Genomic DNA, 26,502 nt, shown 5'->3' with positions numbered 1-26,502 from the left:
TGATACAGAGACCACTATTTTTTTAAAAAAAAAACCCAACCCAAGCTGTTTTTACTGCATGGTTGCGAACTGCCTTGCGACAGTTCATGTTGTCTGAGGTTACTTCGGGGCAACTATCTAGTCCCTCTCCTTCTGAATGGCGCAGTAGGTAGGAATTAGCGACTGTGGAAACCAGGTGGGAGAGACGGCCTATTGCATAACGCCAGGAGCGCTAAGATCTCCCGGTCGTCCTCGCGCAGCCTTTGGACTCTCGCCGCCCCGGGCCAGCCAAGCCCAGACTTTACCAAAGCCGCGCGGCCGCCTCCACAGACCGGGCATGCGCGGAACAAGACCCGGGCGCGAGGCGGGCTCCTGCGGATTCGAGTGACACGTCGCCCGGCCAATCGCCGCTGTCCTTGCGTGAGGGCTTCTCTCTCAAGCACTGGGAACCTATAAACAGGGCCTCGCGTGAGCCGGGCGAGGAGCGCGCGGGGAGCCGAGGGCAGGTAGCGCTTGTCTCCCTAATGGAGAGGCGGTGCTCCTTCTTCTGCAACAGGCCATGGAGGCGTAGTAGGAGCTGGGGAAGCGGGAGAGGTGGGGCTGCGTGCGGCCGGAGGTAAGCGAATGGCGAGTAGGGCGGCGCTGGAGCGCAATTTGCCCGCGCCTGCGCCGCCGTCATTCACCGGTGCTGCGTGCGCGCGCGTTATCGGGAGCAGAGGGGCAAACGCGTGCACAATAACTCCGGGTTATGGGGAGAAATTTGGGGAGCTGCTTGCCTGCGCCACATTGTTTGCTTTCAAATACCGCCGTGCTTTTTTTCTTCACAAAATGTTTAGGGGTGTGTGTCCCCCTGCGTCCCCCGGGAAAAAACCACTGCAAAAATACCTGAGCATCTTCTTACTTGCACAGAGCGCGCGGCTGTTCGTTCGTTTGCATGGCAGCCGAAGTCGAGCCACTTTGCAATACTGTATAAACTAGGCTGCAGGCGACAAGATGCTTGGGTGGGTGGGTGGGATAAAATAACATTCCCGCTCCGCCCCACTTACAACTGACTGGAGGGGAGGGGAAAACAAATAGGCACAAGTTTCTGGCAATCTGACACGCAGGGGGTGACTTGCAAGGTTGCTGCAGGTGAATGGGTACCGCTCTGCAGTTTGATGACCTGTGGCTCAAAAAGGCAGGCATTTGAGGTTTTTCGAGCCGCCAAGCAGACAGTTGCGCAAAGGCTAAATAACTGACGAGTGCAATTTTTGTTTTGGTGGGTTTTGTTTGCAGTGTCATGTGAGAGATACGCATGACCTTAAGAACCAGTTGAGCTTTACTTCACCTTCCTTGTTTTCCTGGATGAAGTCCGAATGAAGCTGACCAAGCTTTGTTTATTTAAAACAGTGATAGTCATTATTTTTTTAAAATGCATATTCCCAGGTTTGTTTTCCAGAAAAGAGTTGCAGTGGCAATTGTCACAGCCACGCCCCTTCTAAGGTTGTACAAGATTCTAAGATTACACATTAATCTTATAGTTATTATTATATTCCTAATTATTATTATTATGGTATTCCTATACAATAATAATAATTAGGGACATGTTGCAACAATCAATGCAGATGTGCAGGTGTTGCCTTTTAGCTAGTTCTACCATAGTCGGCCAATAAAGCGAGATGAGCGCCGCAAACCCAGAGTTGGCCACGACTGGACCTAATGGTCAGGGGTCCCTTTACCTTTACCATAGTCTGTGCACATACGTGGGCAAATGATTTGGAGTGGTCCAATATCTTTCAGAGTGACTTGTGTTTCCATAGAAGTTCCAATGTACATAACAGAAGTTGCACACCATTCTTTTGAAACTGAAGCACCTAGTGTTCTCAGTGTTCCTAAATGCTTAGCTTTGGAGCATACTGTGGCTTAAAAGCTCCCCTTTCTAGCTGACTGGGTGACTCTAAGACACTTGAGGCAGAAAAAGTAACATGTCTTTGAGTGTGGACCAGTACAGTACTGATAAGCAGTTCTGGGCCTTAGACTGTAAGAACCTGTGCTTTTTCCAGTGGAGTATGTTGGTTTCTGCTTTCCTTCACTGTGCAGCGAAAGGGCTTGTCACGAGACAGGTGTTTACATTCCACAGTCTGTACTGTTGGAGTTTCTCACGGGAAAGGGAGACTGGATGTGACGTACACTGGTTTCCTGTTTTTCACTGTGTGATTCTCTCCAAGCTGTCGAGGAGAGAGGATGCATTATCTGCTCCGGCAGAGGCAAGATGTCTTTCTGTAATATACCAGCTTTGAACTGTAAATAAAGCAATATAGAGTATGTAGTACGTACTCCTCATCCTTCCGCTGGGCACGGAACTCTGCTTTACACCAACACGTGGTTATGGGCCCAGAAGTCGAATCGGAGTGCCGGCAAAGGATCGGAATGCAGAGGGACAGATCGGATCGGAATCTGCTCTGCGCGTAAACATGATTGATGAGGTATGTGCTGCTGCTCCGGGCAGCCTGCCAGCTTCTAGTTAATGGCTTTATGGCTGGACTTTGAACTTTTAAAGCCGTTTTGCCGGGAATACGCAAAAGGCTCCCAGGCACAAGTTACTATGCTGGGGAAATCGAAAGTAACTTTTAAAAGCGCCTTTGGAATGAAGCAGCTGCAGCAGTGACGCAGCAAGATTTAAAGCAGCATAGATAATACTGAAGGCTAATGCCAGAGTCATGATGGCCCTTCAGGATGCTTGTGGGATTCCTAAGCTCAACAAGAAGAATTATGCGGACTGGGTTCTGTATGCAGAGGCAGTTCTGCGGAAAGAGGGTTTGTTTGAGGTGATTACAGAAACCCCCCCAGCTCCAGTTACAGATGCATGGAAAGCTAAGGATTCCAAAGCACGGGGAACACTTACATTGATAGTATCCCCAGAAGAGCTCTGTCTATTGCGTGATAAGACCTCAGCCAGAGAAATTTGGGAATCTTTGAGAGAGGCTCACTTAAGGACAGAAGCTGGATCTACTATGTTTTACTTCAACAAGCTGCATAATATGGCTCTTGCTGAAGGTGGAGATGTGCGTTTACATCTGATGGAGATGCAAAATCTGAGACATGAGCTGCAACAGAGAGGACTCAACTTTCCAGAGGCTGTGTATTCTTTCATGATACTACAATCTTTGGGTTCAGGTTGGGAGTCTGTTGCAACCCAGATTGCTGTGCAGCCAACAGCTCAGCTGACAGTGGACTTTGTTACTGCCGTGATTCAGAATGAAGCAGATCGCCGGGGTGCTAGCTGCATGGGCAAGGGGGAGTCTTCACAGACGTCATCCCATAGTGCAGTGGAACCACCAGATGGCGCCAAAGCTTTGAAGGCAGTGAAATGCTACTCATGTGGACGTCTAGGCCATATGAAGAGGGAATGCAGATATCCCAAGGCCAAGACAGAGCAGCGCAGCGAAAGCTCATCGCGTGGAAAAGGCCGAGGCAAAGGCAAAGGTCCGGTGTCTAGGACAACGCAGCACAAGGCTATGGTTTCACGCTTCACTCCAAAGGTTGCAGAGGTCCGGAAGACGTCTAGATCTTTCTTCGTTGTTGATTCGGCGGCGACCCACCACATGTGCAACGACAAAAGACTGTTTGTGTCTTTTACACCGCAGGAAGGTGCGATTCACCAGGCGGATGACCACACTATTCCCAGTAAAGGCTACGGAACTGTTGTTCTTCACAGTTTGGACTTATCGATACAGAATGTCCTTTACGTGCCAGACGCCAAACATAATCTGCTCAGCGTAGGACAGCTGATTGAGCGGAACATTGACGTGTCCTTCAAGAACAAGAAGTGCATCATCACAAAGAAAAATGACTATCAATTGCATGCTGAATATGTTGATCGTTTGTTTGTTTTGTATTATGATGATGTTGTGCAGGATGACACTTGTTGCATTGCAGGTTCTAACAAAAGTTTGCATGCAGAATGTATTCATGATTTTCATCGAAAATTTGGTCATTTGCATTTTGAGGCAGTATCTAAAATGCCTGCCTTGGTTGAAGGTATGACTATTAAACCCTGCAGGTACCACATGAAGTGCAAAGCATGCGCAGCAAACAAGGTGAAAATGGCTGCGAAAGGTAAGGTGTCTAGTAGGCAAGCTACGGAACCATACCAAATTGTTCATGCTGATTTGGTTGGACCACTATCGCCCTCTTTGGGTGGAAATAGGTACTTCATGGTTCTCATTGACGCATTTTCTAGATATATTTTTGTGTACAATCTCAAGCAGAAATCAGAGGCTTTTCCTAGGTTCAAGGAATTCTGTGCTTGGTTGGAAAATGTGCATGGTAAGAAGATAAAGACTCTTTTCAGTGATCGCGGGGGAGAATTCACTTCTCAGCAGTTTGAAGCTTTTCTGACTGAGAAAGGAATTCAACACGATTTGTCTAGTCCTCGCTCGCCATGGCAGAATGGACTTGCGGAACGGGCAAATCAGACATTGCTTCAAGGGTTAAAAACCTTGCTGCATGATGCCAATCTTCCAGAGAGTTATTGGGCTGAATCTCTCTCGTGTTTTGTTTACAGTTACAATCGCAGGTTATCTTCAGCGATTGGTTGTACCCCCTATGAGAAGATGTTTGGCAAGAAGCCATACATCAAGCACATGAAAATATTTGGTTCTGACATGTGGGTTCACTCACCACAAAATTCCAAGTTAGACAAGCGTGGATTGCATGGTATCTTTCTAGGTTATCAGAAAGGGTCTTACAGAATAATGATGACTGACTCTAAGACAATTAAGCTCACAAGAAGTGTTGAGTACAATGCAAAGTGGGGGGAGAATGTGGGAATTTTCCAATGTTATCCTGATGATGGTGATGAGACTGAGGATAGTCAAAAGCAACCACAACAACCCACACCCACTGATGAAGGTTCTGAATCTGAAACTGAATCTGGTGATTCAGAGGATTTCAAGAGTGCGAAAGCCTCTATGCGACCCTCTGAAAGCTCTGATCAAGAATTGGAGGAACCATTGTTCACAATAGGTCGTTTTTCTCCTAAGAAGGAAGAAGAGAGTGTTGAAGACTTAAGGCTAATTCGTAGGTCACAGAGAGCCACAAAAGGCAAACCTCCAAAGAGATTTGCTGATGAATTTGCTACGATAGCAGTAACAGCTGTTAAAAGCTCCAAGAAGGTATTTGAACCTTCAAGTTTCCAAGAAGTCCAGAGTTTGGATTCAAAGGAAGCTGAGCCATGGTTAAATGCCATGAAGGCTGAGCTTGATTCCTTAGAAAGGAACAAAACATGGGAACTAGTTCCAGTAGTTCCAGGAATGAAACTGCTTGGAAGCAAATGGGTCTTCAAAGCGAAGACAGATCAAAATGGCAAGATAGTCAGACACAAAGCCAGATTGGTAGCCAGAGGTTTTGCACAGGTACCAGGTGAAGACTATCACGAGACCTACTCACCCACAGTGAGGTATGAAAGCATTAGGCTTATGCTCAAGCTAGCTGCAGAGGAAAATCTACACATTAGTCACCATGATATTAATACAGCTTTTCTGTACGGATCTCTAGATGAATCACTTTATATGCTTCCACCTGATGGCGTACAAGTAAAACAGGGATTTGTTTGTGCTCTGAAGAAATCCCTTTATGGTCTCAAACAAAGTGCACGGTGTTGGCACACAAAACTCACTAAAGTATTGTTTTCTCTAGGTTTTAAGCAAGGGAAAGCTGATCCATGTGTATTTGTCAAAGAGGAGGGGCAAAAGAAACTGTACTGTTTGTTTTATGTTGATGATTTATTATTCTTTTGGAAAGATGTCGCAATGTACAATAATGCCCTAGCTCAACTGAAAGAGCACTTTGACATGAAAGATCTTGGTGAGGTAAACAACTACCTATCTCTGGAAATAGAGAGAAATCAAGATGGTAACATTCTAGTACACCAGTCACGGAAAATTGCTGATGTGTTAAGCAAACTAAACCTGATGGATGCTAACCCTGTAGACACACCGATGACAACAGGTTATCAGGTAGATGACACTGAAGAAGCATTTTCTGACACTACACTGTACAGAAGTGTGCTAGGCAAGCTAAACTTCATTGCCAGATGTTCAAGACCAGACATTGCTGTTAGCTGTAATTTGCTAAGCAGACAAGTCAACAATCCTAGTGTCAAGGATTGGAAAGCTCTGAAACGCATAGCGCGGTATTTGAAAGGCACTATGCATTACAGACTGAGATTTAACAATCAGAAGTCTGGTGGTCTTGAGATATTTGCAGATGCAAGTTTTGGAAGTGACACTGCAGACAGGAAAAGTACGTCTGGAGTTTGCTACATGTACAATCAGGGTCTGTTTGATTGGTCATGCAAGAAGCAAACAACAGTTAGCTTAAGTACTTGTGAAGCTGAACTGAATGCACTGTCTTATTCACTTAAGGATTGTGAATGGTTGATACAATTGTGCAAAGACATGAAAATTCCTGTCAAATGTCCAATCCAGGTTTACCAGGACAACAAAGCATGTTTGGCTTTGCTGAAGTCTGAAGGTTGTAAGCAAAGCACGAAGCACTTGCAATTGAAGTTGCAGCATGCTAGGGAATGTATTCAGAAGGGACTCGTAACGGTGTCCTATATGCCAGGTAGTGAAATTCCTGCTGATGTATTGTCCAAGATTGTATCAAGGGATCAACACTGTACCTATGTGCAGAAGTTGGGTTTGTACTGATATTGTACGAACACGCTGCCCAGTGATGTTCACAGAAAGGGGGAGGATGTTGGTTTCTGCTTTCCTTCACTGTGCAGCGAAAGGGCTTGTCACGAGACAGGTGTTTACATTCCACAGTCTGTACTGTTGGAGTTTCTCACGGGAAAGGGAGACTGGATGTGACGTACACTGGTTTCCTGTTTTTCACTGTGTGATTCTCTCCAAGCTGTCGAGGAGAGAGGATGCATTATCTGCTCCGGCAGAGGCAAGATGTCTTTCTGTAATATACCAGCTTTGAACTGTAAATAAAGCAATATAGAGTATGTAGTACGTACTCCTCATCCTTCCGCTGGGCACGGAACTCTGCTTTACACCAACAGAGTATAATCTTGGTATTAGCATAATTCCTGCCTTGGAATAATTTTTTTGGAAAATGCATCATCGGCATGTATCCCAAAGTTTTGTCTTTGTGCAATGCACGTTAAATTGTGTCTCTCAGGCCAATTCAGAGGAATAAGAAACTAGAGCTTGCATCCTGGGAGGAAAAAACATACACATTTGCTGCTGGACGGCTGCCTTCTATGAGAGTGCTGGCATTGTGTTTGGCCCAACACTTTATTTTTCTGAAAGACCCTCTCAAGAGTAGAATGTGTGTGCACACACGTACACACCAGTAACTGCTGCTATAAATATGAATGAGAAACTAGGCTTTTGTGCCCTGAAACAAGTCTCTAGCCCACACCAAATTCGTGGGGAAGCTGTGATAGATAACAAAAAACCCTCAATCAATCTTTATTACAGTTAAAGACCAGACAGGGTAACTCTCCCTGGGGTGACAGTAGCTGTATGAGTTCACCACTGCCTTATAATTCATTGTCTTTTAACTGTCCTGCAAGCAAATCAGGATGAATGCGGAATAAACAGGCCATCTGGAAAAGGCCATAATTTTTCATAAAAGGCACACATGCTGAAACACAACTTTTAAAGATTCGGGAGCCCTGTCCCGTCTTTTAACCAGGTCACTCAACCAGTCCTGCAGTTGTTATTAAAGTGCTTTATTTCTAGGGGGGAAAGGTGCTGATACTCTGGGCGGTTGCCCTGGATGGAAAACTTCCTTGGGAGTCAGGAAAAACAAATACATGTAAAACAGTTGTATGTTTTACTGGAACGTCATTAAAATATTGGTATGTAGTTATTACATTATGCGTGATAATTAAAGGACTTGCTGCAACTCTGTACCTTGTTCTGTACTCTTAATACTTGACTGTGCATGCCTATTATCGCCACAGGGTCATACCATCCACGATTCTGCCGGGACGTGGGCTCACGCCTCCTTCCCCAAGCCCAGGAAGCATTTTCCCAGCTTAGGGAAGGAGGCGCGGTGCTCTGACAGGGTCCAAGAGGCCTCCTGCCTCCTTCTCTTGCGAAAAAGGTGGCAATACTGTGTACCGTTGTGTACTGCCAGGGGGAAAAAGCATTGGTTGCATTGTCTAATTATGTTTCTCAAGACAGAAAAACAGAAACCAAAATTGCAGAGCAGGAAAATGGATAAAATGACACAGTAGGTTGTTGGCATGTGTCTGTTTTGAGAGACAATGGAGTTCACCTCCAGGGGTGAAGTCAAACTGTTGCATTTGCTGCACCAAAGTGACCTCCCTGAGGCACAAGCCTGGGCATTGTGTATGGAGGTCCTGTGCTGCCCAGATGACAAGACCCTCCTCTCGGCCTCACTGATATGGCCCAAAGAAAAGCAGTTTGGCCCCAGTTTGGCTGCAGGAGTTGCAAGGAGGAGGCGTACAAGGCCATCCAACCATCTTAGGGACTCCTTTTCTTTTCCCGAAGATAACGCACAAGGCAGCGGAAGTTTAGGGCCAGAGTTTTCCTTATCCTAGCTAGGGCACCTTCCCAGGTTGATGAGCCCCATCTGCCCCCTCGCTTCCCCCTACAGCATGAGCAGAAACCACCTACCTTCTTGACTGTTCGACTCACTATTACTCTTGTCTGCTCAATCCGCTGGAGCCTGTCTTCACATGCAGTGGAAGTCCATAACTCACCGAGGGTTTGAAAGCCATCAGCTGCCCTCATCTGGATTAGCCGGCCAGTCGGAGCCATTTCCTGGAGAGCGACCCCTATTGCACGCTGACAACTTCTGGAAGCCACAGGTGAGAGCTGAGTGCAGGGTGGGGACCAAAGGTGATAAACTACCTCAGAAGGAGCATGATGTGTCTGCCACCAGAGGTACTACATTCCGTATACCCCAAACCCAGTAGAAGTTATTAAAAAAGATATAACTCCCTTGTGCTAAACTCATTTGAAAACCCCATCTTAGCATTGTAGGTTAGAGCAAATGTGAGTCAGAGCATGTTAAATGGCTCTTTCATAATTTAACAAGGAATTACAGAGGATCCACCCCTTCTGGTAACAGCGCACCAAACCATCAGGGTTGCAGTGTTTTTTATTGCTTGACTCATCACCTGTTGTGGGACTGCAGGTGTGCAGGCACCTTCCCAGTTTGATGAGCCAGTTTGATGTCCTTTCCAGAAGACTAATACATTCTTTTCTTTCTGAAACAGAATTAAAACTCAGATTCAAGCATGAAGAAATTTATGGTAGTGGAACCTGTGGTTGCCTTGTTCATGTTTTTATATTCCATGCCGTTGATGCAGCAGTATGTGTATCGGAAGCTTTGGGAGGAGACCACCAATTCCACCTTCGATAATGACAATGCTTCTCATTGCCATGTGAACCAAAGCGATCCAACTTTCTTGAAGCAAAAGGTAAGCTCAAAGTTCTCCTCGGGTGCATACCAGGCATAGTTAAATGGACAGCACAAGTCTACTGATTTCTATCCAGAAAGCTCCTACTCTCATTTTCTTGGGAGTAATCTTCGTGGAACTCAATGGGTTTGGTGTAAACATCTGAGTTTACACTGGGTAAACTCTTAGTAAACATCTGTAGGATTGGACTGCTAGTCTCTATCTCTGTGAGAGATTTATGCTCTTAAGTTCCACAAACTTTAATGAAAAATTTAAAATGCATATGTTTGGGTTGTGCCCACTGGGAGAGAGCGCTGCAAAGAAAACGTCACTTGAGCCAAGGATACACAAGACCCTCTTTTGAGTTAAATGACACAGTCAATGAATTGTCAGCTGCTAGAATAGTCAGAGCTGGGAGGACCAGGTGCAAAAAAGGACGGGGTTCTGGCAGCTTTAAGAGGACGTTTCAGTAGGCTCACCAACTGAACTTTGTGTGGACTCTTCAAATGTAGTCCCTTTTGTCAGAGCTTTTCAAGAATGGTTGCTGGTGGTGCACCAGCCTAAGCTGGATAAAAGCACCCCTGGCCACAGTACTCTTTGGACATCTTCATCCAGGAGTACTGCCAGACCGCAACCTGATTTCTCAGGAGGAGGGCTACCCCATCCAAGGCGGGCTGAACTTTAAAAACAGAGAAGTTGTGTACCTCCAACTCACTGATTGCCTTAGGAACTTGAATATGGTCAGTGTTGGTCACTCGTTTTAGGGATGGTTCAAGATCAAGGATTTTAAAGGGGTATTTTTAAGAAGGCTTCCTAGCATTTGCATTCAATTATCTTTGTACTGTGTTAGAACTGGATTCATCTTTAATTACAAAGAAGCTCAGAATTCATTAGGCCAGACTGTGGTGCTTCCTGATGGCTGGCCTGCTTGAACAAATATCTTTATAGCTAAAGTGGGGGATCTTACACTGATACGGTGGTGCCTTGGTTCTTGAACTTAATCCGTTCTGGGAGTCCATTCAAAAACCAGGGCGCAGCTTCCAATTGGCTGCAGGAGCTTTCTGCACTCAATCGTGAACTGCGTAGGACGTTCGGCTTCCAAAAAACGTTTGCAAACCAGAACACTCACTTCTGGGTTTGCGGCATTCGAGAGCCGATTTGTTCTACAGCTAAGGTACCACTGTACACTGTTTAGTATGCAATGCAGGCATCTTGCTTGCTAGACTGGTTGCAGATTGTGGAAAATGCTTTCATTAATAATAGGGTTTACTAGCAGTGCTCCCTTCCTTGCATCTTGTTTTGCCTCACAATGCTCTATCCCTTAATTTAATCTATATATAAGTTGAGGACTCCTCCCTATTTAAGTTTTTGTTGTAAGTTCTATTTATTTGCTTCACAAACTGTGCCCTAAACGTATCTTCAGATTTTAGACTTGTGGGCCAAATCTTCAGCTAGCGTCACAGTGCAATACTTCATTGGCTTTGCTGAAACTAAGCTGCTTTTAATCCAGGTGCTTCTCAATTACTTTCTTGTGCACCTGACTTAAGTAGTGGAGTGTTGTGTTTAATTTATATACAGCATATGTTTGGTAACTCTCCCTCATTATCTGGAGTGATCAGCATGTACCTCATGTGAAAAACATGGCTGTGTGCAGCCCAAGCTGACGTGGCAAAGTCCTATCGACTTCTTTAAATAAGTGCATTCAAGGCTCATAGTTTTTTCCTCTGGATTGCACACAACGTCAAGCACTAGGGTCATCTTGTACCAGCTGGGATTCTTGCAACATTTGCTTAGTGTTGGGCCTTCTGCCGCTACTCCATCTAGACAGAGCATTGCCATGTTATCGTCTTGCCCAGAGGAAGTTAAAGGTCCTTTTGTGTTAAGAAAGTCTTCAAACAGAAAAACAACAACACGATCATAGGAAACAACAGTCCTGCAGCTTCGGGTGGGGCCCCCTGTTGAGTCTGCTGAGTGAGGGGGCCCTGGACATCTGCCCCAAGGTCCTACTCTGTCTCTCAGAACAGACACATCTAGCATATCTTCAGTCAGCAAGTGTTTTTCTGCCACTCTCAAGGAGAGAGAATCGTTTACAGAAGGGCCGAAAGGTCACAAAATGCAAGAGGCATAGTCTGCAACATTTCTGCGCAAAGTTCAAGTGTGTGCGAGATAACCTCTGTGCTTTCTTTGCTTGTCAGTGCTTTCTCTGTGAGCTGGATACATTTGAGCTTTGCACAGAAATGTAATGGGCACCTTGCATTTTGTGGCATTTCAACCCGGTGATTTATAATTCTTCTCCCGTCTGTAAATAGATACACAGATACAGGTACAGCTTCGACTGGCATTTCACGCACTGGGTGATGTAAAATCCAGTCCACAAAATCTTATGCTGCTGTAAATGTGTTGAAATCATATCCACACCATTTAAAGCACACACCTTCCACCAAAGAATCCTGGGAACTGTAGCTTGTTAAGGGTCCTGGGAATTGTAGCTCTGCGAGGGTGAACTACAGTTCCCATGATTCTTCTGGGAAAACCTTGTGTTTGAAATGTATGGTGTGAATGTGACCTAAAACGGTACTTCAGGGCTCTTTTGTGTCTGTGGTTGCTTGGGCTGATCAAAATTTGGCCTTCCCTCTGCACACTTTCTCCTACATGCATGCATGTTGAGGTATGAAAGAGGGAAAGACGACGATGTTTTAAATAATAATTTATGTACTGCTCATATACAAAAATGGCTTGTAAGTGGTTTGCAACTATAAAACCAATTATAAAATCCATACATAATTAAAATACACTAACAATTCCACCGTAGCATTAAAACATCTTTAATTAAAATATGCCACAAGCCAGTTATAATAAATCATAATACTGTAATAAATTTTTATTTATACCCCACACTTCCCAGTTTAAAAACTGGGCTCAGGACGGCTAAAAGCAAATATGAAGAATTGATTAAAATGTGACTTAAAAACAGCATAAAACAGCATAGAATACAACATAAAATGCAGTATCAATATCAATAAAATCCAAAAATTATGGGGTCGTTTTTGGAAAGAAAATAAAGTTAGAAAGCATGACAATTGAAACAACTGAAAAAAACAGTAGGATCAAGTTTAAGTTCAGGTGTGTCTTCAAGAGCCAGTGGAATGCCAATACTGATGGCACCTTGGTATTTCAGCAGGGAGGGCACTCCACGACACACTGGTTCCATGCTTGCCTCCATGTTATCGCAAGCCATTAACAATCAGTTATTACACAGGTTTGCATTTACGGATTTACAATCCGCTCCTTTATATTAAATCTGTTTATTTTCTTCTTTCAGGAAGTCCAAGAAAAGATGTCTATTTTTATCTTGAAAACAGACCTGTGTGCAGGTGCCCTCAGCATTTTGGTAGCCTTTGTCGTCGTAGCAAATGGAGAACGCTGGGGGCGCAAAGTATCGCTGGTTCTTCCTATGGTGGGCTGTCTCGTGAGCAGCAGCTTCCTCTGCGCTATATCCTATTTCTCGCTGCCCCTCTCCCTCCTTTTCATTTCGGCCTTCGTTACTGGGCTGTTTGGAAGCATAGCAACCTTCCTTGGCGGTGCCTTTGCCTTCATCGCTGACCTTTGCGAGAATGAGAAGCAGAATACCATCCGAATAGCAGTGATCGACTTCATCCTTGGAGTGTTCTCTGGATTGGGAGGACTGTCTTCAGGCTACATTTTAAAAGCTTTGGGCTTTACCTGGACATACGTGATGATGTCACTGCTTCAGGTGGTCAACATTTTGTACGTTATGTGTTTCTTGGATGACACGGTCCGGGTATCTGAGGTTGAGCCAAAGTCTCTGAAAGAAAAGCTCAAGGGAACATTTTCTGGAGTTTATGACTTATTTCGGAATTCTTCCTGTAGGAAGCGGACTCTGATCACATTGCTGCTTTGTACATTCATGACTTACTTGTTCACAATGATCGGCGCGCTTTCTCTTTACACCATCTATGAACTAAATGCCCCGCTCTGCTGGAATGCCATCTACATAGGATACGGCTCGGCTGCATCTACTGCTGTCTCTCTGATTGGCTTTTTAGGAATCCTTGTCCTTGTCAAGTACCTAAAGGACTTTTACCTTGTTTACCTCGGGATCTTCTCTTACGTAGGAGGAGCCATCATGGCTGCCTTTGCCACCACTACGTTGCTGATGTTTTTAGGTGAGTTCAGTACCAGACCGTAAGTAAGAATACTAGTTATGTAGATGTTTTGAAAACAAGTGGTGCTCACAACCATGAAGAATAATTTCTGGACTACATTATTTTCAAGAATATATGCAATTTTATAGACATTCCTTGGTTTGAGAACTGCACCACAAAATTCAGAAAAGTATGAATTTTGAAATACATTTGCATTTCGGTTTGCATATTGTTTCAGGTTAGGTTCACATTAATCCTTACCAAACCATTGAAAGCCCATTGAAATAGACTTGAGTAACTTAAATGCATCTATTTTAAATGCAGCTATTTCTCTGAGTATGACTTAGTTGGAGACAACCCTATATGACTATCAAAATATCTTGGCTGTTTCCTTTTGCTTTGTTGTATTTTTCAGTACAGCTTCATCTATTTCAGTCTCCTATTCATAATATTGCTGGCTTGTGTGTTTTACAGTGAGAGTGCCTTCCCTGCTACTTGCTATGCCCATTCCAGTCCTTCGATCCATGTTGTCCAAATTAGTTCTTCCTAATGAACAAGGTGAGTTGAAGTTGCGAAAGGATAGTTCGCGGTTGTCATGTTACAAAATTACAAAAGGAGTTAGGAGGTGTTGGGTGGATTTGTCAGTTTCATTTTACATTGTTATTTATTATTTGGGGCTTTAAAAAAAATAAAAAAGGTTAACCCTATTAATAAGTTGCATGAATAGTTTAAGTAACACTCTGGAATGCCACCCTGGAATCTTCTGAGAAAAGGCGGTTGAGAAATGTTTCAAATAAAAGGAGAAAAGCACAAGTGTTTTATTTTAACTTTTTGTGTTTTCTCTTTTTGACAGGAGCTATATTTGCTTGCATCGCCTGCTTAGAGGTCGTGATGGGGACTCTTGGACTTGTCACTTTCAATAGTCTTTATGCTGCCACTGTGGGCTGGTTTCCAGGCTTCTGCTTCCTCTTCTCAGCTGGCCTTTGCATAATTCCGCTGATTACGCTGAGGTTGTATACATATTACTCCTCTGGTTAATGCCAAAAGCAAAGCTATTTATTACATTGCATTTATAGCCCACCTTTTCCTCTAAGGAACTCCAGGTGGTCTACGTGGTTCTCCCCTTCCCCCTTTCAGTAACCCTGCGAGGTAGGTTTAGAGTTAGAGACAGCGGCTGGCCCAACATGACCCAGAGAGATGCATATGAAACAAGTGCTCCTCTCTTGAGCTACCACCCCTCCACCGGTGCATCCTTGGTGCATTATAAAAATCTCCAGCATCGCTACCTCGTATATTATCAAGTATTGAGATCTGGTAACAGTATTTTTTCTTAATTTTTTTTCATTCTCACTGACTTTTTTCCTTTCTTTTTTTCTTCACTCTTACCCTTTTATGAATGAAATTCTTGTAATGAAATATCAATTAAAGAATTAAGTACAGTGGTACCTTGGCTCTCAAACTTAATCTGTTCCGGGAGTCCCAGAACCGTTCAAAAACCAAGGCGCAGCTTCCGATTGGCTGCTGGAGCTTCCTGCACTCAAGCAGAAGCCGCGTCGGGTGTTTGACTTCTGAGAAAAGTTCACAAACCGGAACACTTACGTCCGGGTTTGCGGCATTCGGGAGCCGATTTGTTTGACAACTAAGCTATTCGAGAACCAAGGTACCAATATATTGAGTACTGTAAAGTACTGGTAAAGTATTTAGGTGGTGTTCGACTAGCCTTTAAACAGTTGGCCCATTGAAATGAACATGACTAAGTGAGACTCATCCATTTCAATAGGTAGTTGAATATCACCCTTTGACTTGAACAAAGGAGACCAACCAACGCCACATTTTTTTCTCAGTACAAGACTTTTCCCGGTCAAAACTTCATTCCAGGGTGTTTGTGAGGGTTAAAAGGGAATAATCCCATCTGAGCTACTTGGAAGATGGGCTGAGTACAAATGTAATATAGGTCAGTAAAAGAATGGTCCGGAAGGGGTGTATCGCTGACAAAAGTATACCCGTCAGGACAAGAGTATTTTCTGGAAATTAGTGAAAAAGAATGCGAAACTCAGGCTAAATATTTCCTGCTATGCTGATTTCCCAACAGTGCCTTGACTTTGCCACATACCTAAAGTGTTAGGGTGGACACAGACATAACATTTAAAATAGTGGTCACAGGGCGTCCTTCTCCCTGCAGTATGGAACTTGCCTTAAACATGTGTACCTTGGTTTTCGAACAGAATCCATTCCGGGAGTCTGTCCGACTCCCGGAACCGTTCGAAAACCAAAGCACAGCTTCCCATTGGCTGCAGGAGGGTCTTGCAGCTAATCGGAAGCCATGTCGGATGTTCGGCTTCCGAAAACGGTTCGAAAACTTACTTCCGTGTTTCGATCGTTTGGGAGCCGATTTGTTCGGGAGCCAAGGTGTTCGGCTTCCAAGGTACGACTGTACCAGCAAGTAAAATGCTGGTTCAGCTGTCCATCCTTTGCTTTCCTTTGTGTTTCACATTCTAGAGATTGGCAAAGGGGAGGTGCATAGGTAAATGTCATGGATTTTCACCAATAGGAATTCTCCTTGGCCAGCTTTTCCCCAGTTCAAACTGAACCATGCTGAAAATTTGCAGAAGTGTTGTTCTTCTACACATGTCCTGGGATAAAGGAGAAGCTATTTTGCCCTGGCAAGGTTGCTTTCAAACTGCTTTAGCTGCTCTTAGAATGCTCCACCTGCCTTTGCTCTTAATCTTAAAGCTGGCATGACAGGTGTTTCCTTCAAAAGGTTAAGAAGACTATCCATTTCAGGTTGCATACAGGGAGGTATTGTCACAACCTTACTGAATACGCCACATGGACCTTTTTCATTGCAGTGTATGGCAGCTTTATGATTTCTGTACATTTTCAGTTGACTTAGTACAGTGTGTTCCGTATCTCCTCTTTAAAACGTCTTATCTCTTTCTCCCAGCTGGTTTCTGTATGCCACTTGGCATGAATATCACTTTGCACTACTTATAAATGAAGACGACTCCCTTGGGGAGAATGCTGACAGCTGAACAGAGAATTTGTCTAAAGGCTAGCCCTCCTCTCCTGTTCTTCTATCACGGCCATACCTGTTGACTCTATTGGCACAGCTAAAGAAGGATCTGATGTGTCCGTTGTTAGATCTCTACAAGAATTGACCATCCCAGGCTTGCTGCTGTCCTTGATGGTACATAGGATGCTGCGCAAAGCGGTAGCAGGGAAGAGAGTCATGAATGGTGCTTTCAGTCTGTTGCTATGCTGGGGTGGGATTCAATCACAAACTGGCAAATTCGCAATGACAGTTGATTGGGAGGTCTTGCACAACAAACCTGCTTTCTCAAAACATCAGGCTTTTTTGCAGTAAGGAAAGTGATGGGGAAATGGACTGGAAAGGATAGGGTTGCTGGATACAACGTCTTCTAGCATCTCCATGAACAAATCAGGGTGAATGCTCACTAAATAGCCAATGTAGCAAACAGATCAGGAATGAATGCTCAGTAAACAGATTGTCTGGAAGCACCCAAAGCCGGTGCTGAAACAGGAGTGATGTTAGAACTGGGATCAGGCCCTTGATGTCTTGGTGCACCTGCGCATAGCTGTTAATGTTTCAGTGCAATCAGTAGCAGATAGTGTTGGTGCTGCTGCTCCCCTGAACGCAGGTTGGTTGTCGCTCCTGCTTACTGGAAAGGGCAAGGCGTCACCGTGTTTGGACACATTTCTGTTCTCTCATCATTTTGAAATGCCCTGGCCTTTGAGTTTCGGAATTCTGTGACTCCTGTATTAACCAGACTTTCTTGTGTACACCAGTAAGTCTGTGATGCATGCCTGCTTGCAGGAAGTGGACAGATGGGCAGCAGCAACGCAACTTTCTCAGCAAGGAAATGATGCACTTATTTTGCATGCATTGCAATCTTATGTGTGGCTATTGAGAAATAAGCCCATTGGGTTCAGTAGAACTTACCTACAGGGTTGAACTATTATACAGTCGCAGCTTGGTTTTCGAACAGAATGCATTCCGGAAGTCTGTTCGATTTCCAAAGCATTTGGAAACCAAGGCGTGGCTTCCAACTGGCTTCCAATTGCGCAGGCGCACCGGAAACAATAGCGGAAGCCGCATCAGATGTTCGGCTTCCAAAAAAAGTTCAAAAACCGGAACACTCACTTCTGGGTTTTGATCGTTCGGGAGCCAAAACGTACAAGTACCAAGGCATTTGAAAACCAAGGTACGACTGTATATTGATATGTAAATAGAATTATCTACTCTTGCAACTGGAAGGTCGTATTTGTGTTGCAGAGGGAGTTAAGAATCACAGGATGGGTGAAGTGCTGTCAACAAACCCTGTTTGAGCAATTGCCTGGATAAGCCGTGGAGGTCCTACATAGCTTCCCCAATTTTTGTGTGACCACATCTGCAAGCAAGCCCTGTGGCCAAACAAGCTTAAGAAAATACAGAAACTGAGCCAATTATTTTTAAAATAATTCTGAACAAACCTGATTCTTTACACAGAGGACAGGCAGGTGCCTTGAATGCAAACAGTCTATAATAATGATTGGCAATCTTTGCTTGGAATCTAAGGTAAGTTAACTTAAGGAACATAATGGAAAAAAGGCTCCCATCTCCTGTTCCACCTCTGTAGCCACCTGAATCCCTCCCCTTGAAAAAAAGCCACTCTGGAAGGTTTTGTCTCCTTCCCGAATCATGTAGGATGGGATGCTAAGGGCTATTGGGAGAGCTGGAGAATCAACTGGAATTGGGCTTGGATCCTAAGTTAACGAGGTTTATGGAAGGAAGTATTCCATTCTGTTCTTCCACCCAACAGCTCCCCACACCCTGTCCCCCGTTGTTCCGAAAGGTCCGCCAAACCTCTGCAGAGGCTTTCACAATGGCAGAGGAGAGGAGAGGAGGGGGCAGCCAATTCCACGAATTTCTTTAAGTTAACCTACTTTATGAAGCTTACAATTGTATAAAATGCCACTGTGATTTATCCTGCGCTATTTTCCTTAAATTGTTCTATTGGGCCTAAGAATGGGCGAGTCTTTCAATTTCAACATCAGTTCGCAAATTCTTTCATTTTAAAAAAAGGTCAGCATTTTGGTACAAATTTCTCCTACACACACATTGTTGTACGCAATGTTTTTGCAAGTAGTATCCACTAATATAATGCATTTTTATGCACACTTTACCTAATTTGTATGAATTGCTTGATTAGAGATCTGCATTGCAAAATTCAAAGAAGTCTGAATTTCACAAGATGACTGTATTTGGTTCATATATTTTCAGGAGTTAGGAAGATTCGCCTTTAAATGTGAACCAAATCCCTCATTAGCTTGGCCTACCAATGCACTTAGGTATACAAAAGTGAGGATTAATCAGCAATGTTTACTGTATGCTGTGTCCCCCCCCCCCACAGCACTTTCTGCAGCGGATAAAAGATTTGTTGTAAACAAAACAAAAAAGACCCTAATGTAATTGTATATTTTGTTTAAGGATTGACTTGTTAAATTATTAGGTAGTGTTTCAATAGGTTCATTTGATAGGGTCGGTTCACATGAAAACGAAGAGCAAGACCTTGCATGCAGTTCAGGATAAGCATGTTGAACCTGTGAAGCCTGCAATGCAAAATGTAGCTGCCTGCAGGGTAGACACTACGTAATGTTTTGGGCTGCATTTCAACACAGGATTAGGTGTGCTTAAAGCTCTTTTGAAATAACTGGATTTAAAGCTCCTATCCCGAGCACAAGTGGGCTACCTGTCTGGGTCTCACATGGCCCTTCCACTTCCTCAATGTGGAACCCCAGAGTCTGCCATACCTGCCACCACCATTATGGGGGGCGGCAGCAGGCGGGCATTCCTGCTTGTGTGTGGGTCAGGCATAGTGTGCCACAGATATAGAGTGGTGCTTTGGAACTCTATTCTTGGCCCACACTCTGTGGTTTGCTTGCTGGCCATTTTTCAAACCTCTGGTAGTGCAGATTTCACTCTCCAGTGATGGCCGGGGTGGTTCTGCCAGTGAAATAGTTACAACACAGAGAAAGACAGGAGCAGAACAGGCTGGTTGGCTAGATGGGGGGGGGGGATGGGGAGGTGGAAGTCTGTGTGTGTGTGTGTGTGTGTGTGTGTGTGTGTGTGCGCGCGCGCGCGCGCGCGCGCGCGCCAGCTAAGTAAGGGGAACTTTGCAAGTGAAGGAATATGTGTTTTTGTGAGTGAGGGGATGAATGATGGTTGAATGAAGAGAAGGAGAGAGAGAGAGAAGTGCTGCCCCCCTCCCCACACTTTTGGACCACATTCCAATGGTGGACAGTTTTCCCCTAAGCGGAGATGGCCCTAAACCCCCCCCCCCCATTTCTCATCTTCTTGCTGGAAAGAAAGCTTTATCAATAACATTTTCAAAATCAAGAATCTTAATTTTGTCTCTCCTTCAGCCCTTTAACATTTTTTCCCATCTGGTCTGGAGAATCTTCCTCATTTCTTTTTACAACTCTTTTGAGCTCCTGTGATGGAACCAGAGCTGTGCATCTAATTAGTTCACAGTTAATGTGCTGTAAAGTGTAATTTTGCACTTTTCATCTTCGGACTGCTTGGCAAATATGTAAGTCATTAATCTTCTTGATGCTGCTCTGAGGCAGGTACTCTTTGCCAACTTCACCTTCCACCTCTGGGTGGGCAACCTTTTAATATCGAACTTGTCTCAGGGCCACAGAGCAAATTAATATTAGGGATTGAGATGATAAAACTGCTTCTGCCACTTGGGTTTATATGCTCTATAATGACAGTATGTATAGAGAATGCCATTCAATGGTATCTCTCCTCCCCCCCCCCCCCAGCATAAAATATGTTGTTAGCAACACCTGGCGAGTTTTTCATATCGCTAACATTTAGGTTGTTATTTCCCCTCTTGCCATATATTGCTTTGCGGTATCATGAAGCGCTGAGGTGCTTTCATGCTGATGGTTTTATGAGAGTTCCTTAGTGACTTCTAATGCTCCCTCTCAGTCTCTGTGATCCACACAACCCTCTCCCCCATAGATCAAATTAGATGTCCATAGGAAGATTGTGATATGTCTCTTAAAGGGTTTTTAATGAACCCTGACTGCCGTCAGGAGTGAGGAAACAGCGGGGTGGGGGGGCACTTCTCTTTCCTGCAGTTTGTCCACTTAGAATTTATTTCCCCCAGTTGCTTATCTCCCTGTGAGGGAAAAATATCTGGGGACTCATCCTTTCAGGTGGTTTATACAATGTGTGCTGTTGGAATGATGTTTTATGTTCTTTAGGGGGGTTTTGTGTCCATGATATTGCTGTGCTTTATTTTAATGAACTAACATTCATTAATTTGGGTAACCTTTGGGTTGAAAGCTTGGTTATAAATCCAATTAGTAATAATAACATCTTTTCCTAACCTCTTCCTTCACTCAGACTGCAGCCTTAGCTAGCAAATTCCATTTTTTAAAGTCAGGAGACTGATTGATGTTATCTCCTATGTAATGTCTGCTACACCCCACCCCACCCTGATCGTGAAGGTTGCAGATTGTTTGGGGTCATAATTGACTACACTGTAAATAGCATTTCTGGGGCTTTGGAAGCGTGGGAAATGAGCAGCGGACTGGGCACACTTTCCTCAGCCCAATGTACCCAATTGCCCCCTCTTCCACATCTCTGTATTTCTTAATTTGTGTATGTGGCCGCCATAGTACATTTGTTGGATGGAGGGTAGGATTTGCACAGTAGCTATAACAAACAGGAGTTTGGAGGGTGGGGCAGCAAGGAGGAAGCTTTCCAAATGTAGTCGACCATTATTTTCACTAACCGGACCTGTCTACCAAAGTGTCAGGGGAGGCAAGCTGTGGCCACGCTTCCTACTGGACTATGGAGATGGTCAGAAGCAGTGAGAATCTTACTTCCTCTTGCATCTGAGTGTTTCCAAAGCTTGGCATGAACCAAGTGGCCGACTTCTCTTTTCCAAGTACATGTGCCAGAGATATTGGGGAGAGGGCCAGGCTCTGATTCTTCCACACAGCGTGAAGCAAAATGCTGCTCCTGGCTTTTGAGTCCCCCTAGTTGTGTGGAGAACTTGTGGCAGGGGAGGGAGGGTCTCATCTAGCAGTAATTCATTTTATGGACACCACTTTGATTGACGATATGGAAATTTAATACAGTGCGTGGCCCCCAGGTTCTGTGATGAAGTGCTCTTGTGGCCCACTTGGTCTGAGTTGAAACAAACAAACAAAATCCTTCCAGTAGCACCTTAGGTAAAGGTACCCCTGCCCGTACGGGCCAGTCTTGACAGACTCTAGGGTTGTGCGCCCATCTCACTCAAGAGGCCGGGGGCCAGCGCTGTCTGGAGACACTTCCGGGTCACGTGGCCAGCGTGACATCGCTGCTCTGGCGAGCCAGAGCTGCACACGGAAACGCCGTTTACCTTCCCGCTAGTAAGCGGTCCCTATTTATCTACTTGCACCCGGGGGTGCTTTTGAACTGCTAGGTTGGCAGGCGCTGGGACCGAACAACGGGAGCGCACCCCGCCGCAGGGATTCGAACCGCCGACCTTTCAATCGGCAAGCCCTAGGCGCTGAGGCTTTTACCCACAGCGCCACCCGTGTCCCTAGTAGCACCTTAGAGACCAACTAAGTTTGTTATTGGTATGAGCTTTGGTGTGCACGCACACTTCTTCAGATGCACACGAAAGCTCATACCAATAACAAACTTAGTTGGTCTCTAAGGTGCTACTGGAAGGATTTTTGTTTATTTGACTATGGCAGACCAACACAGCTCCCTACCTGTAACTTGGTCTGAGTTGTTGGACCACTTTGCTTTAGGGTAACCTTTAGATTGTCCTTTTACTTTGCCCACTTGGTGTCCTGTAGATGTTTTAGACTACAACTCTTCATCCTCAGCTCCAGCACATGTGGAGAGCAGGTTGGCGAAAGCTGCCACAGACAGCTAGGGAACAAAAGAAAGGACTGTATTTTCTTCGAACCACCAGCAGCAGCAAGACTGCAAGCTTGCTGGAGAGATACTGCACTGAAGCTGACTGTTGTGGCTTAAGACAGGCTCTGTAATAACTTCTGGCACTAATTACTCAGGACAAAGTTGCTTTGTCAAAGTTAATAGCTGCTTGGGTGGAAATGGTAATAGCAATTCACTGACCAGAGAACTTTCACTTTCCTCCTTTTGTGAGAGGTTGTCTTATTGTCTTATAGCAAAAGCCGCCCTCCACCCAAGGAGTCTGGGCCTGGAGTTGGCTTCACAGTAACTCAAAGTGAAAGTTCACGAGAAGTTCTGTTATCTTGATCTGATATCACACAAGAGTGAACGAGAAAGTATTTTATCTGAAATGGCCTTCTCCAAGCTGGTGCCCCCAGGTGCTTTGTATTCCAGCTCCCATCATCCCTGACCACTAGCCATGCTGGCTGAGGCTGATGGGAGTTGTCGCTTGAAACATCTAGAAAGCACTAGGTTGGCAGGAGGCTATTGCTAATGCATCTAGAGAAGGAACTGATCATTTTGGCTAAAGATCAGAAAATGTGTGCTTATGGGGGGGATTTATAAAAAGAGCGTAAGAACAAGCGATTGCTTTTAGACTAGTGTAATTGTAGTATCTTACTGCAAAGAATCTTGGGAATTAAAATATGCTGAGCATATTCAGATCTGTATTGTCCTTCATGAAACTAGCCCTCAGGATTTCCTAAGGAAACCAAATGATTTAGCAATCCCATGAATATTTGTCTACTCAGAAGTAAGGCACATTGACTTCAGTGAGACTTATTCACAGGTATAGGTGCATAAGAATGCAGCCTTAAACTGGTCTGTATCTGTAGTGTGCAGACACTCAAAACTTTATGGAACTGGAAGTTTTTATACAGTGGTTGCCCAAGTTAATCTTTGCACTGATTATGATTCTAAGACTGAGCTGCCTTGGGAGTGTGTGTTTTGCAATAATCATGACAATATTTGCACTACTTTCCTTGACTGACTTTTATTTGTGTGTATAATGTATAATGAATGAAAATATTGAGATAAATAAAACATTTTTTGAACGACATTTGTATCAGTGCTTCTTAAAACAATTATTTCACATGCAATCAAGTCACTAGAAAGAAACATGGCAATTCAAGCTGCTTATGATAGAACAAGTTTATCTAAAAAATGAGTCAGTTTAAGCAAAATTAGTGTAGATTAAGAGGGGAAACGATTATATTATACATTAATTTACATGCCAGTAAATCCATTTTTAGAATTTACGTCTCAGAAGTCAAGAAAGAATGACATTTAGTTGTCTGGTTTTGAAATGGACAAGCAAAGAGCAACTTGTTTAGGGTCAAAGATCATGTTAGAATATCACAGATCAGTGTGGTGTTATCACATGCAGGTGCTTGTGATTACAACCGAACCTGAACTCGTAAGCTGGTTGTTTTTACTAAAATCTTTTAGTGCCATGAAGCTGAACCATAACATAGTAACAAACAGCCTGCTGGATTAGACTGGTGGCCTATCTAGCACAGCATCACAGTGGCCAACCAGATGTCTATGGGATATATGCACAAGCAGGTTCTGAGTGCAATAGTACACTCCTCTCTTGTAGCTTTCATCAACTGATATTCAGAAGCATGCCACCTGTCTGCACAAAAGCTATAACAACATGATTAGGAGCTCAGAAGGTTTTAATCTTCCAACCAGAGCAAGAGGTGGAAAAGCATTCCCAAGAACCTACTGGTGAGTAAGAAAGAGGAGCTAGAGGGTTCTGGGATTGGTAATTCTTCATTTACTTTGGTACCAGAGGTTTGCCTGGTGCCTGTGTTACCAAAACTCAGGAATTTGGGCCTTCATGGTTGGATTTTCTGGCCTTTGCTTTTAGTGTTCCAACTTTCAGTTGCATGTGGAAGAATATTTTCGTTGTTGGTTGATTGCTATGAACACTCTTGGTATTACAAGTTTATTTAAAAAAATATTTATTGAATGTATTTTTACTTTCCCTTTGAGATTCTCCGGTAAAAAGCAATGAATTACCTTGGTATCACGAAAAAACTGCTTGTATGAGCAGGAAAACACAGGAGCCAATTTATCAAAACTGGATCAATTTGCAAACTCTAAAAATGTATATTGCAAAAAAATAATGCAACTCAATTTTCAACTGGAAACACCTGACTAATTCTAAGAAGCAAATGTACTTTGTCAAAGCAAGACCTCTAAAAGCCTTGTGGTCTCCACAAGGTTATTTCTTCAGTTAAGACTTAATCAGTACCCTTTACATGTTACACCGTTTGCATGGGAGGTGCATTTTCATGGACTCAACAGCCCTGCTGTCATTTAAAAATGTTCTTGCTTTGGCAATCACTAGCCACAGGACATAATGCAAGGGTGTTGCAAAAGCTTCTTACTTATTTAAACAGCACCCAAGTTCCAGTATACAACTTTTCCTAAGATGAAGCTAACATGTGGCAAAAAAATTCATACTGAACATTTATTCCTGTGGAACCAAACTTTGAAGCTGCGTTAAGCAAAAAGGACAGAAGGTAATCATGAAACAGCACCACCACATAAATCGTGGGTGGCAATCCTCAGGCCTGAGGGAGGTATACAGCCACACACCCCTCCAGGCTTCTCTACTCAGTCAGTGAGACTCCACACCAGCCTCAAGTCCTTTTTTTTCCGCAGGAGGGAATCCTTGAATTGGGATACTGCCTCTTGCTTAACCAAATGGAGGGTGGATGTTTGTGGGGAAACCTGCCTTGCATAGCCTACTGTACACTGGTGTCCACCCATTTTGCCATTTGGTCCCAAGGTTCCCCTTGGCTTTCAAGAGACGTGTCATTTGCTGCTCTTCCTTACAAGAACCCTTGATTATTACGGCTTTAGGAGGAGGGAATGTGGTTATTACAGAGCAGCATGCTCTAGGGGCAGAGCGTTCCAAACTTGTTAGACATGTATCATTTCATGACACAGGAATTCAGTTTTACTAGCAAACCAGAAGTTAAACTAACCCTTTTCCAGTCCCAGGAGGAGCGTGGGGAGTATTTGCATGACGCATCCGGACACTGCAGCCAACACACTAACGTGTCACAAAACAAGAGTTTGGAAAGCTCTGCTCTAGGGCAACCACTGACTGGGAATAGGACTGTTAGCTGGTATATTACTACACTTCCTCCAAGGAGCCAAAGTTGGAACACCCAGTACAGTACCCACCTTTTCTATTGAAGGGAGGTTAGGCTGAGAGCAGAATGACTGACTCAAGGTGAATGTGGTGGTTGAACGGGGATCAAACCTGGCTTCACAATTCTAATCCAACACTCTAGGCACACCACAAATGAATCAGACTCCTAGGAAAAATGGGGAAGACTTGAGTAGATAAATGGGTGCGTTATAAGCAAGATGCAGTGGAAACAACAAAGGTCCTTGCTTTAGAAGTATAACCAGTAACACCACTTTGTTGGCACTGATTTAAGGGAGACGAAGGAAGCTGCCTACAATGTCTGTCAGTGGTTCTCTCCCATCTCTGCATTGAGATGGCAGGGACTGAACCAGGCGCCTTCGGCACGAAAAGCAAAAGTTCTACCGCTAAGCTATAGCTCTTCTGTAATGGAGCACACAGAGACTGGTGCTGATTGGTTTGCCTGGCAGCTTGCTTGCCTATTGTGTGCATAAGGACTAAAGGACAGCACCTCAACATGGATGTCAACACTGTATGTTGACTGGTGTGTGCTTTACATGAGTGAGGAAGGGTGCCATATGTGAAGGGTGGGTGGCATTTCAGCTGGCAGGGCAGTGGTGTTGGAAGTAGAGGATCCCAGCTAGTTATGCCAGTGTAAATTCTGGTTGTGAAGAGAGTAAACAGATCTAGGCTAAGGTGAAAGGGAATGGCTCAGTAATGGAAGCAGGTGCTGCTTGAGGTGAGGAACTTTGTAGATATGACTAAATATTTTGAAAAGTCA

The 26,502-nt window shown here is 44.2% G+C and overlaps 1 protein-coding gene across 3 annotated transcripts; it reads left to right on the top strand.

Annotated features, from left to right (window-relative positions):
• The first annotated feature begins 363 nt into the window (after positions 1 to 363).
• SLC46A3 (solute carrier family 46 member 3) lies at positions 364 to 23,615 on the top strand. Of its 3 annotated transcripts, none has more exons than XM_028726405.2 (7): positions 364 to 595; positions 8,673 to 8,815; positions 9,227 to 9,430; positions 12,732 to 13,596; positions 14,050 to 14,133; positions 14,429 to 14,585; positions 16,520 to 23,615. In XM_028726405.2, exons 3-7 carry the CDS (start codon positions 9,248 to 9,250, stop codon positions 16,605 to 16,607), a joined length of 1,377 nt encoding a protein of 458 aa, XP_028582238.2. In that variant the 5' UTR covers positions 364 to 595; positions 8,673 to 8,815; positions 9,227 to 9,247; the 3' UTR covers positions 16,608 to 23,615. The 3 variants fall into 3 exon arrangements, with proteins under 3 accessions (XP_028582238.2, XP_028582237.2, XP_077783233.1); XM_028726404.2 differs by having other exon boundaries at positions 8,602 to 8,815; XM_077927107.1 differs by lacking the exons at positions 364 to 595; positions 14,429 to 14,585; positions 16,520 to 23,615 and having other exon boundaries at positions 7,039 to 8,815; positions 13,991 to 14,130.
• Positions 23,616 to 26,502: the final 2,887 nt, after the last annotated feature.

Source organism: Podarcis muralis, chromosome 4, assembly GCF_964188315.1.
Source record: "Podarcis muralis chromosome 4, rPodMur119.hap1.1, whole genome shotgun sequence".
NCBI lineage: Eukaryota > Metazoa > Chordata > Lepidosauria > Squamata > Lacertidae > Podarcis > Podarcis muralis.
The sequence above is the reverse complement of the archived record's forward strand: the minus strand, read 5'-3'. Positions and strand labels throughout refer to the sequence as shown.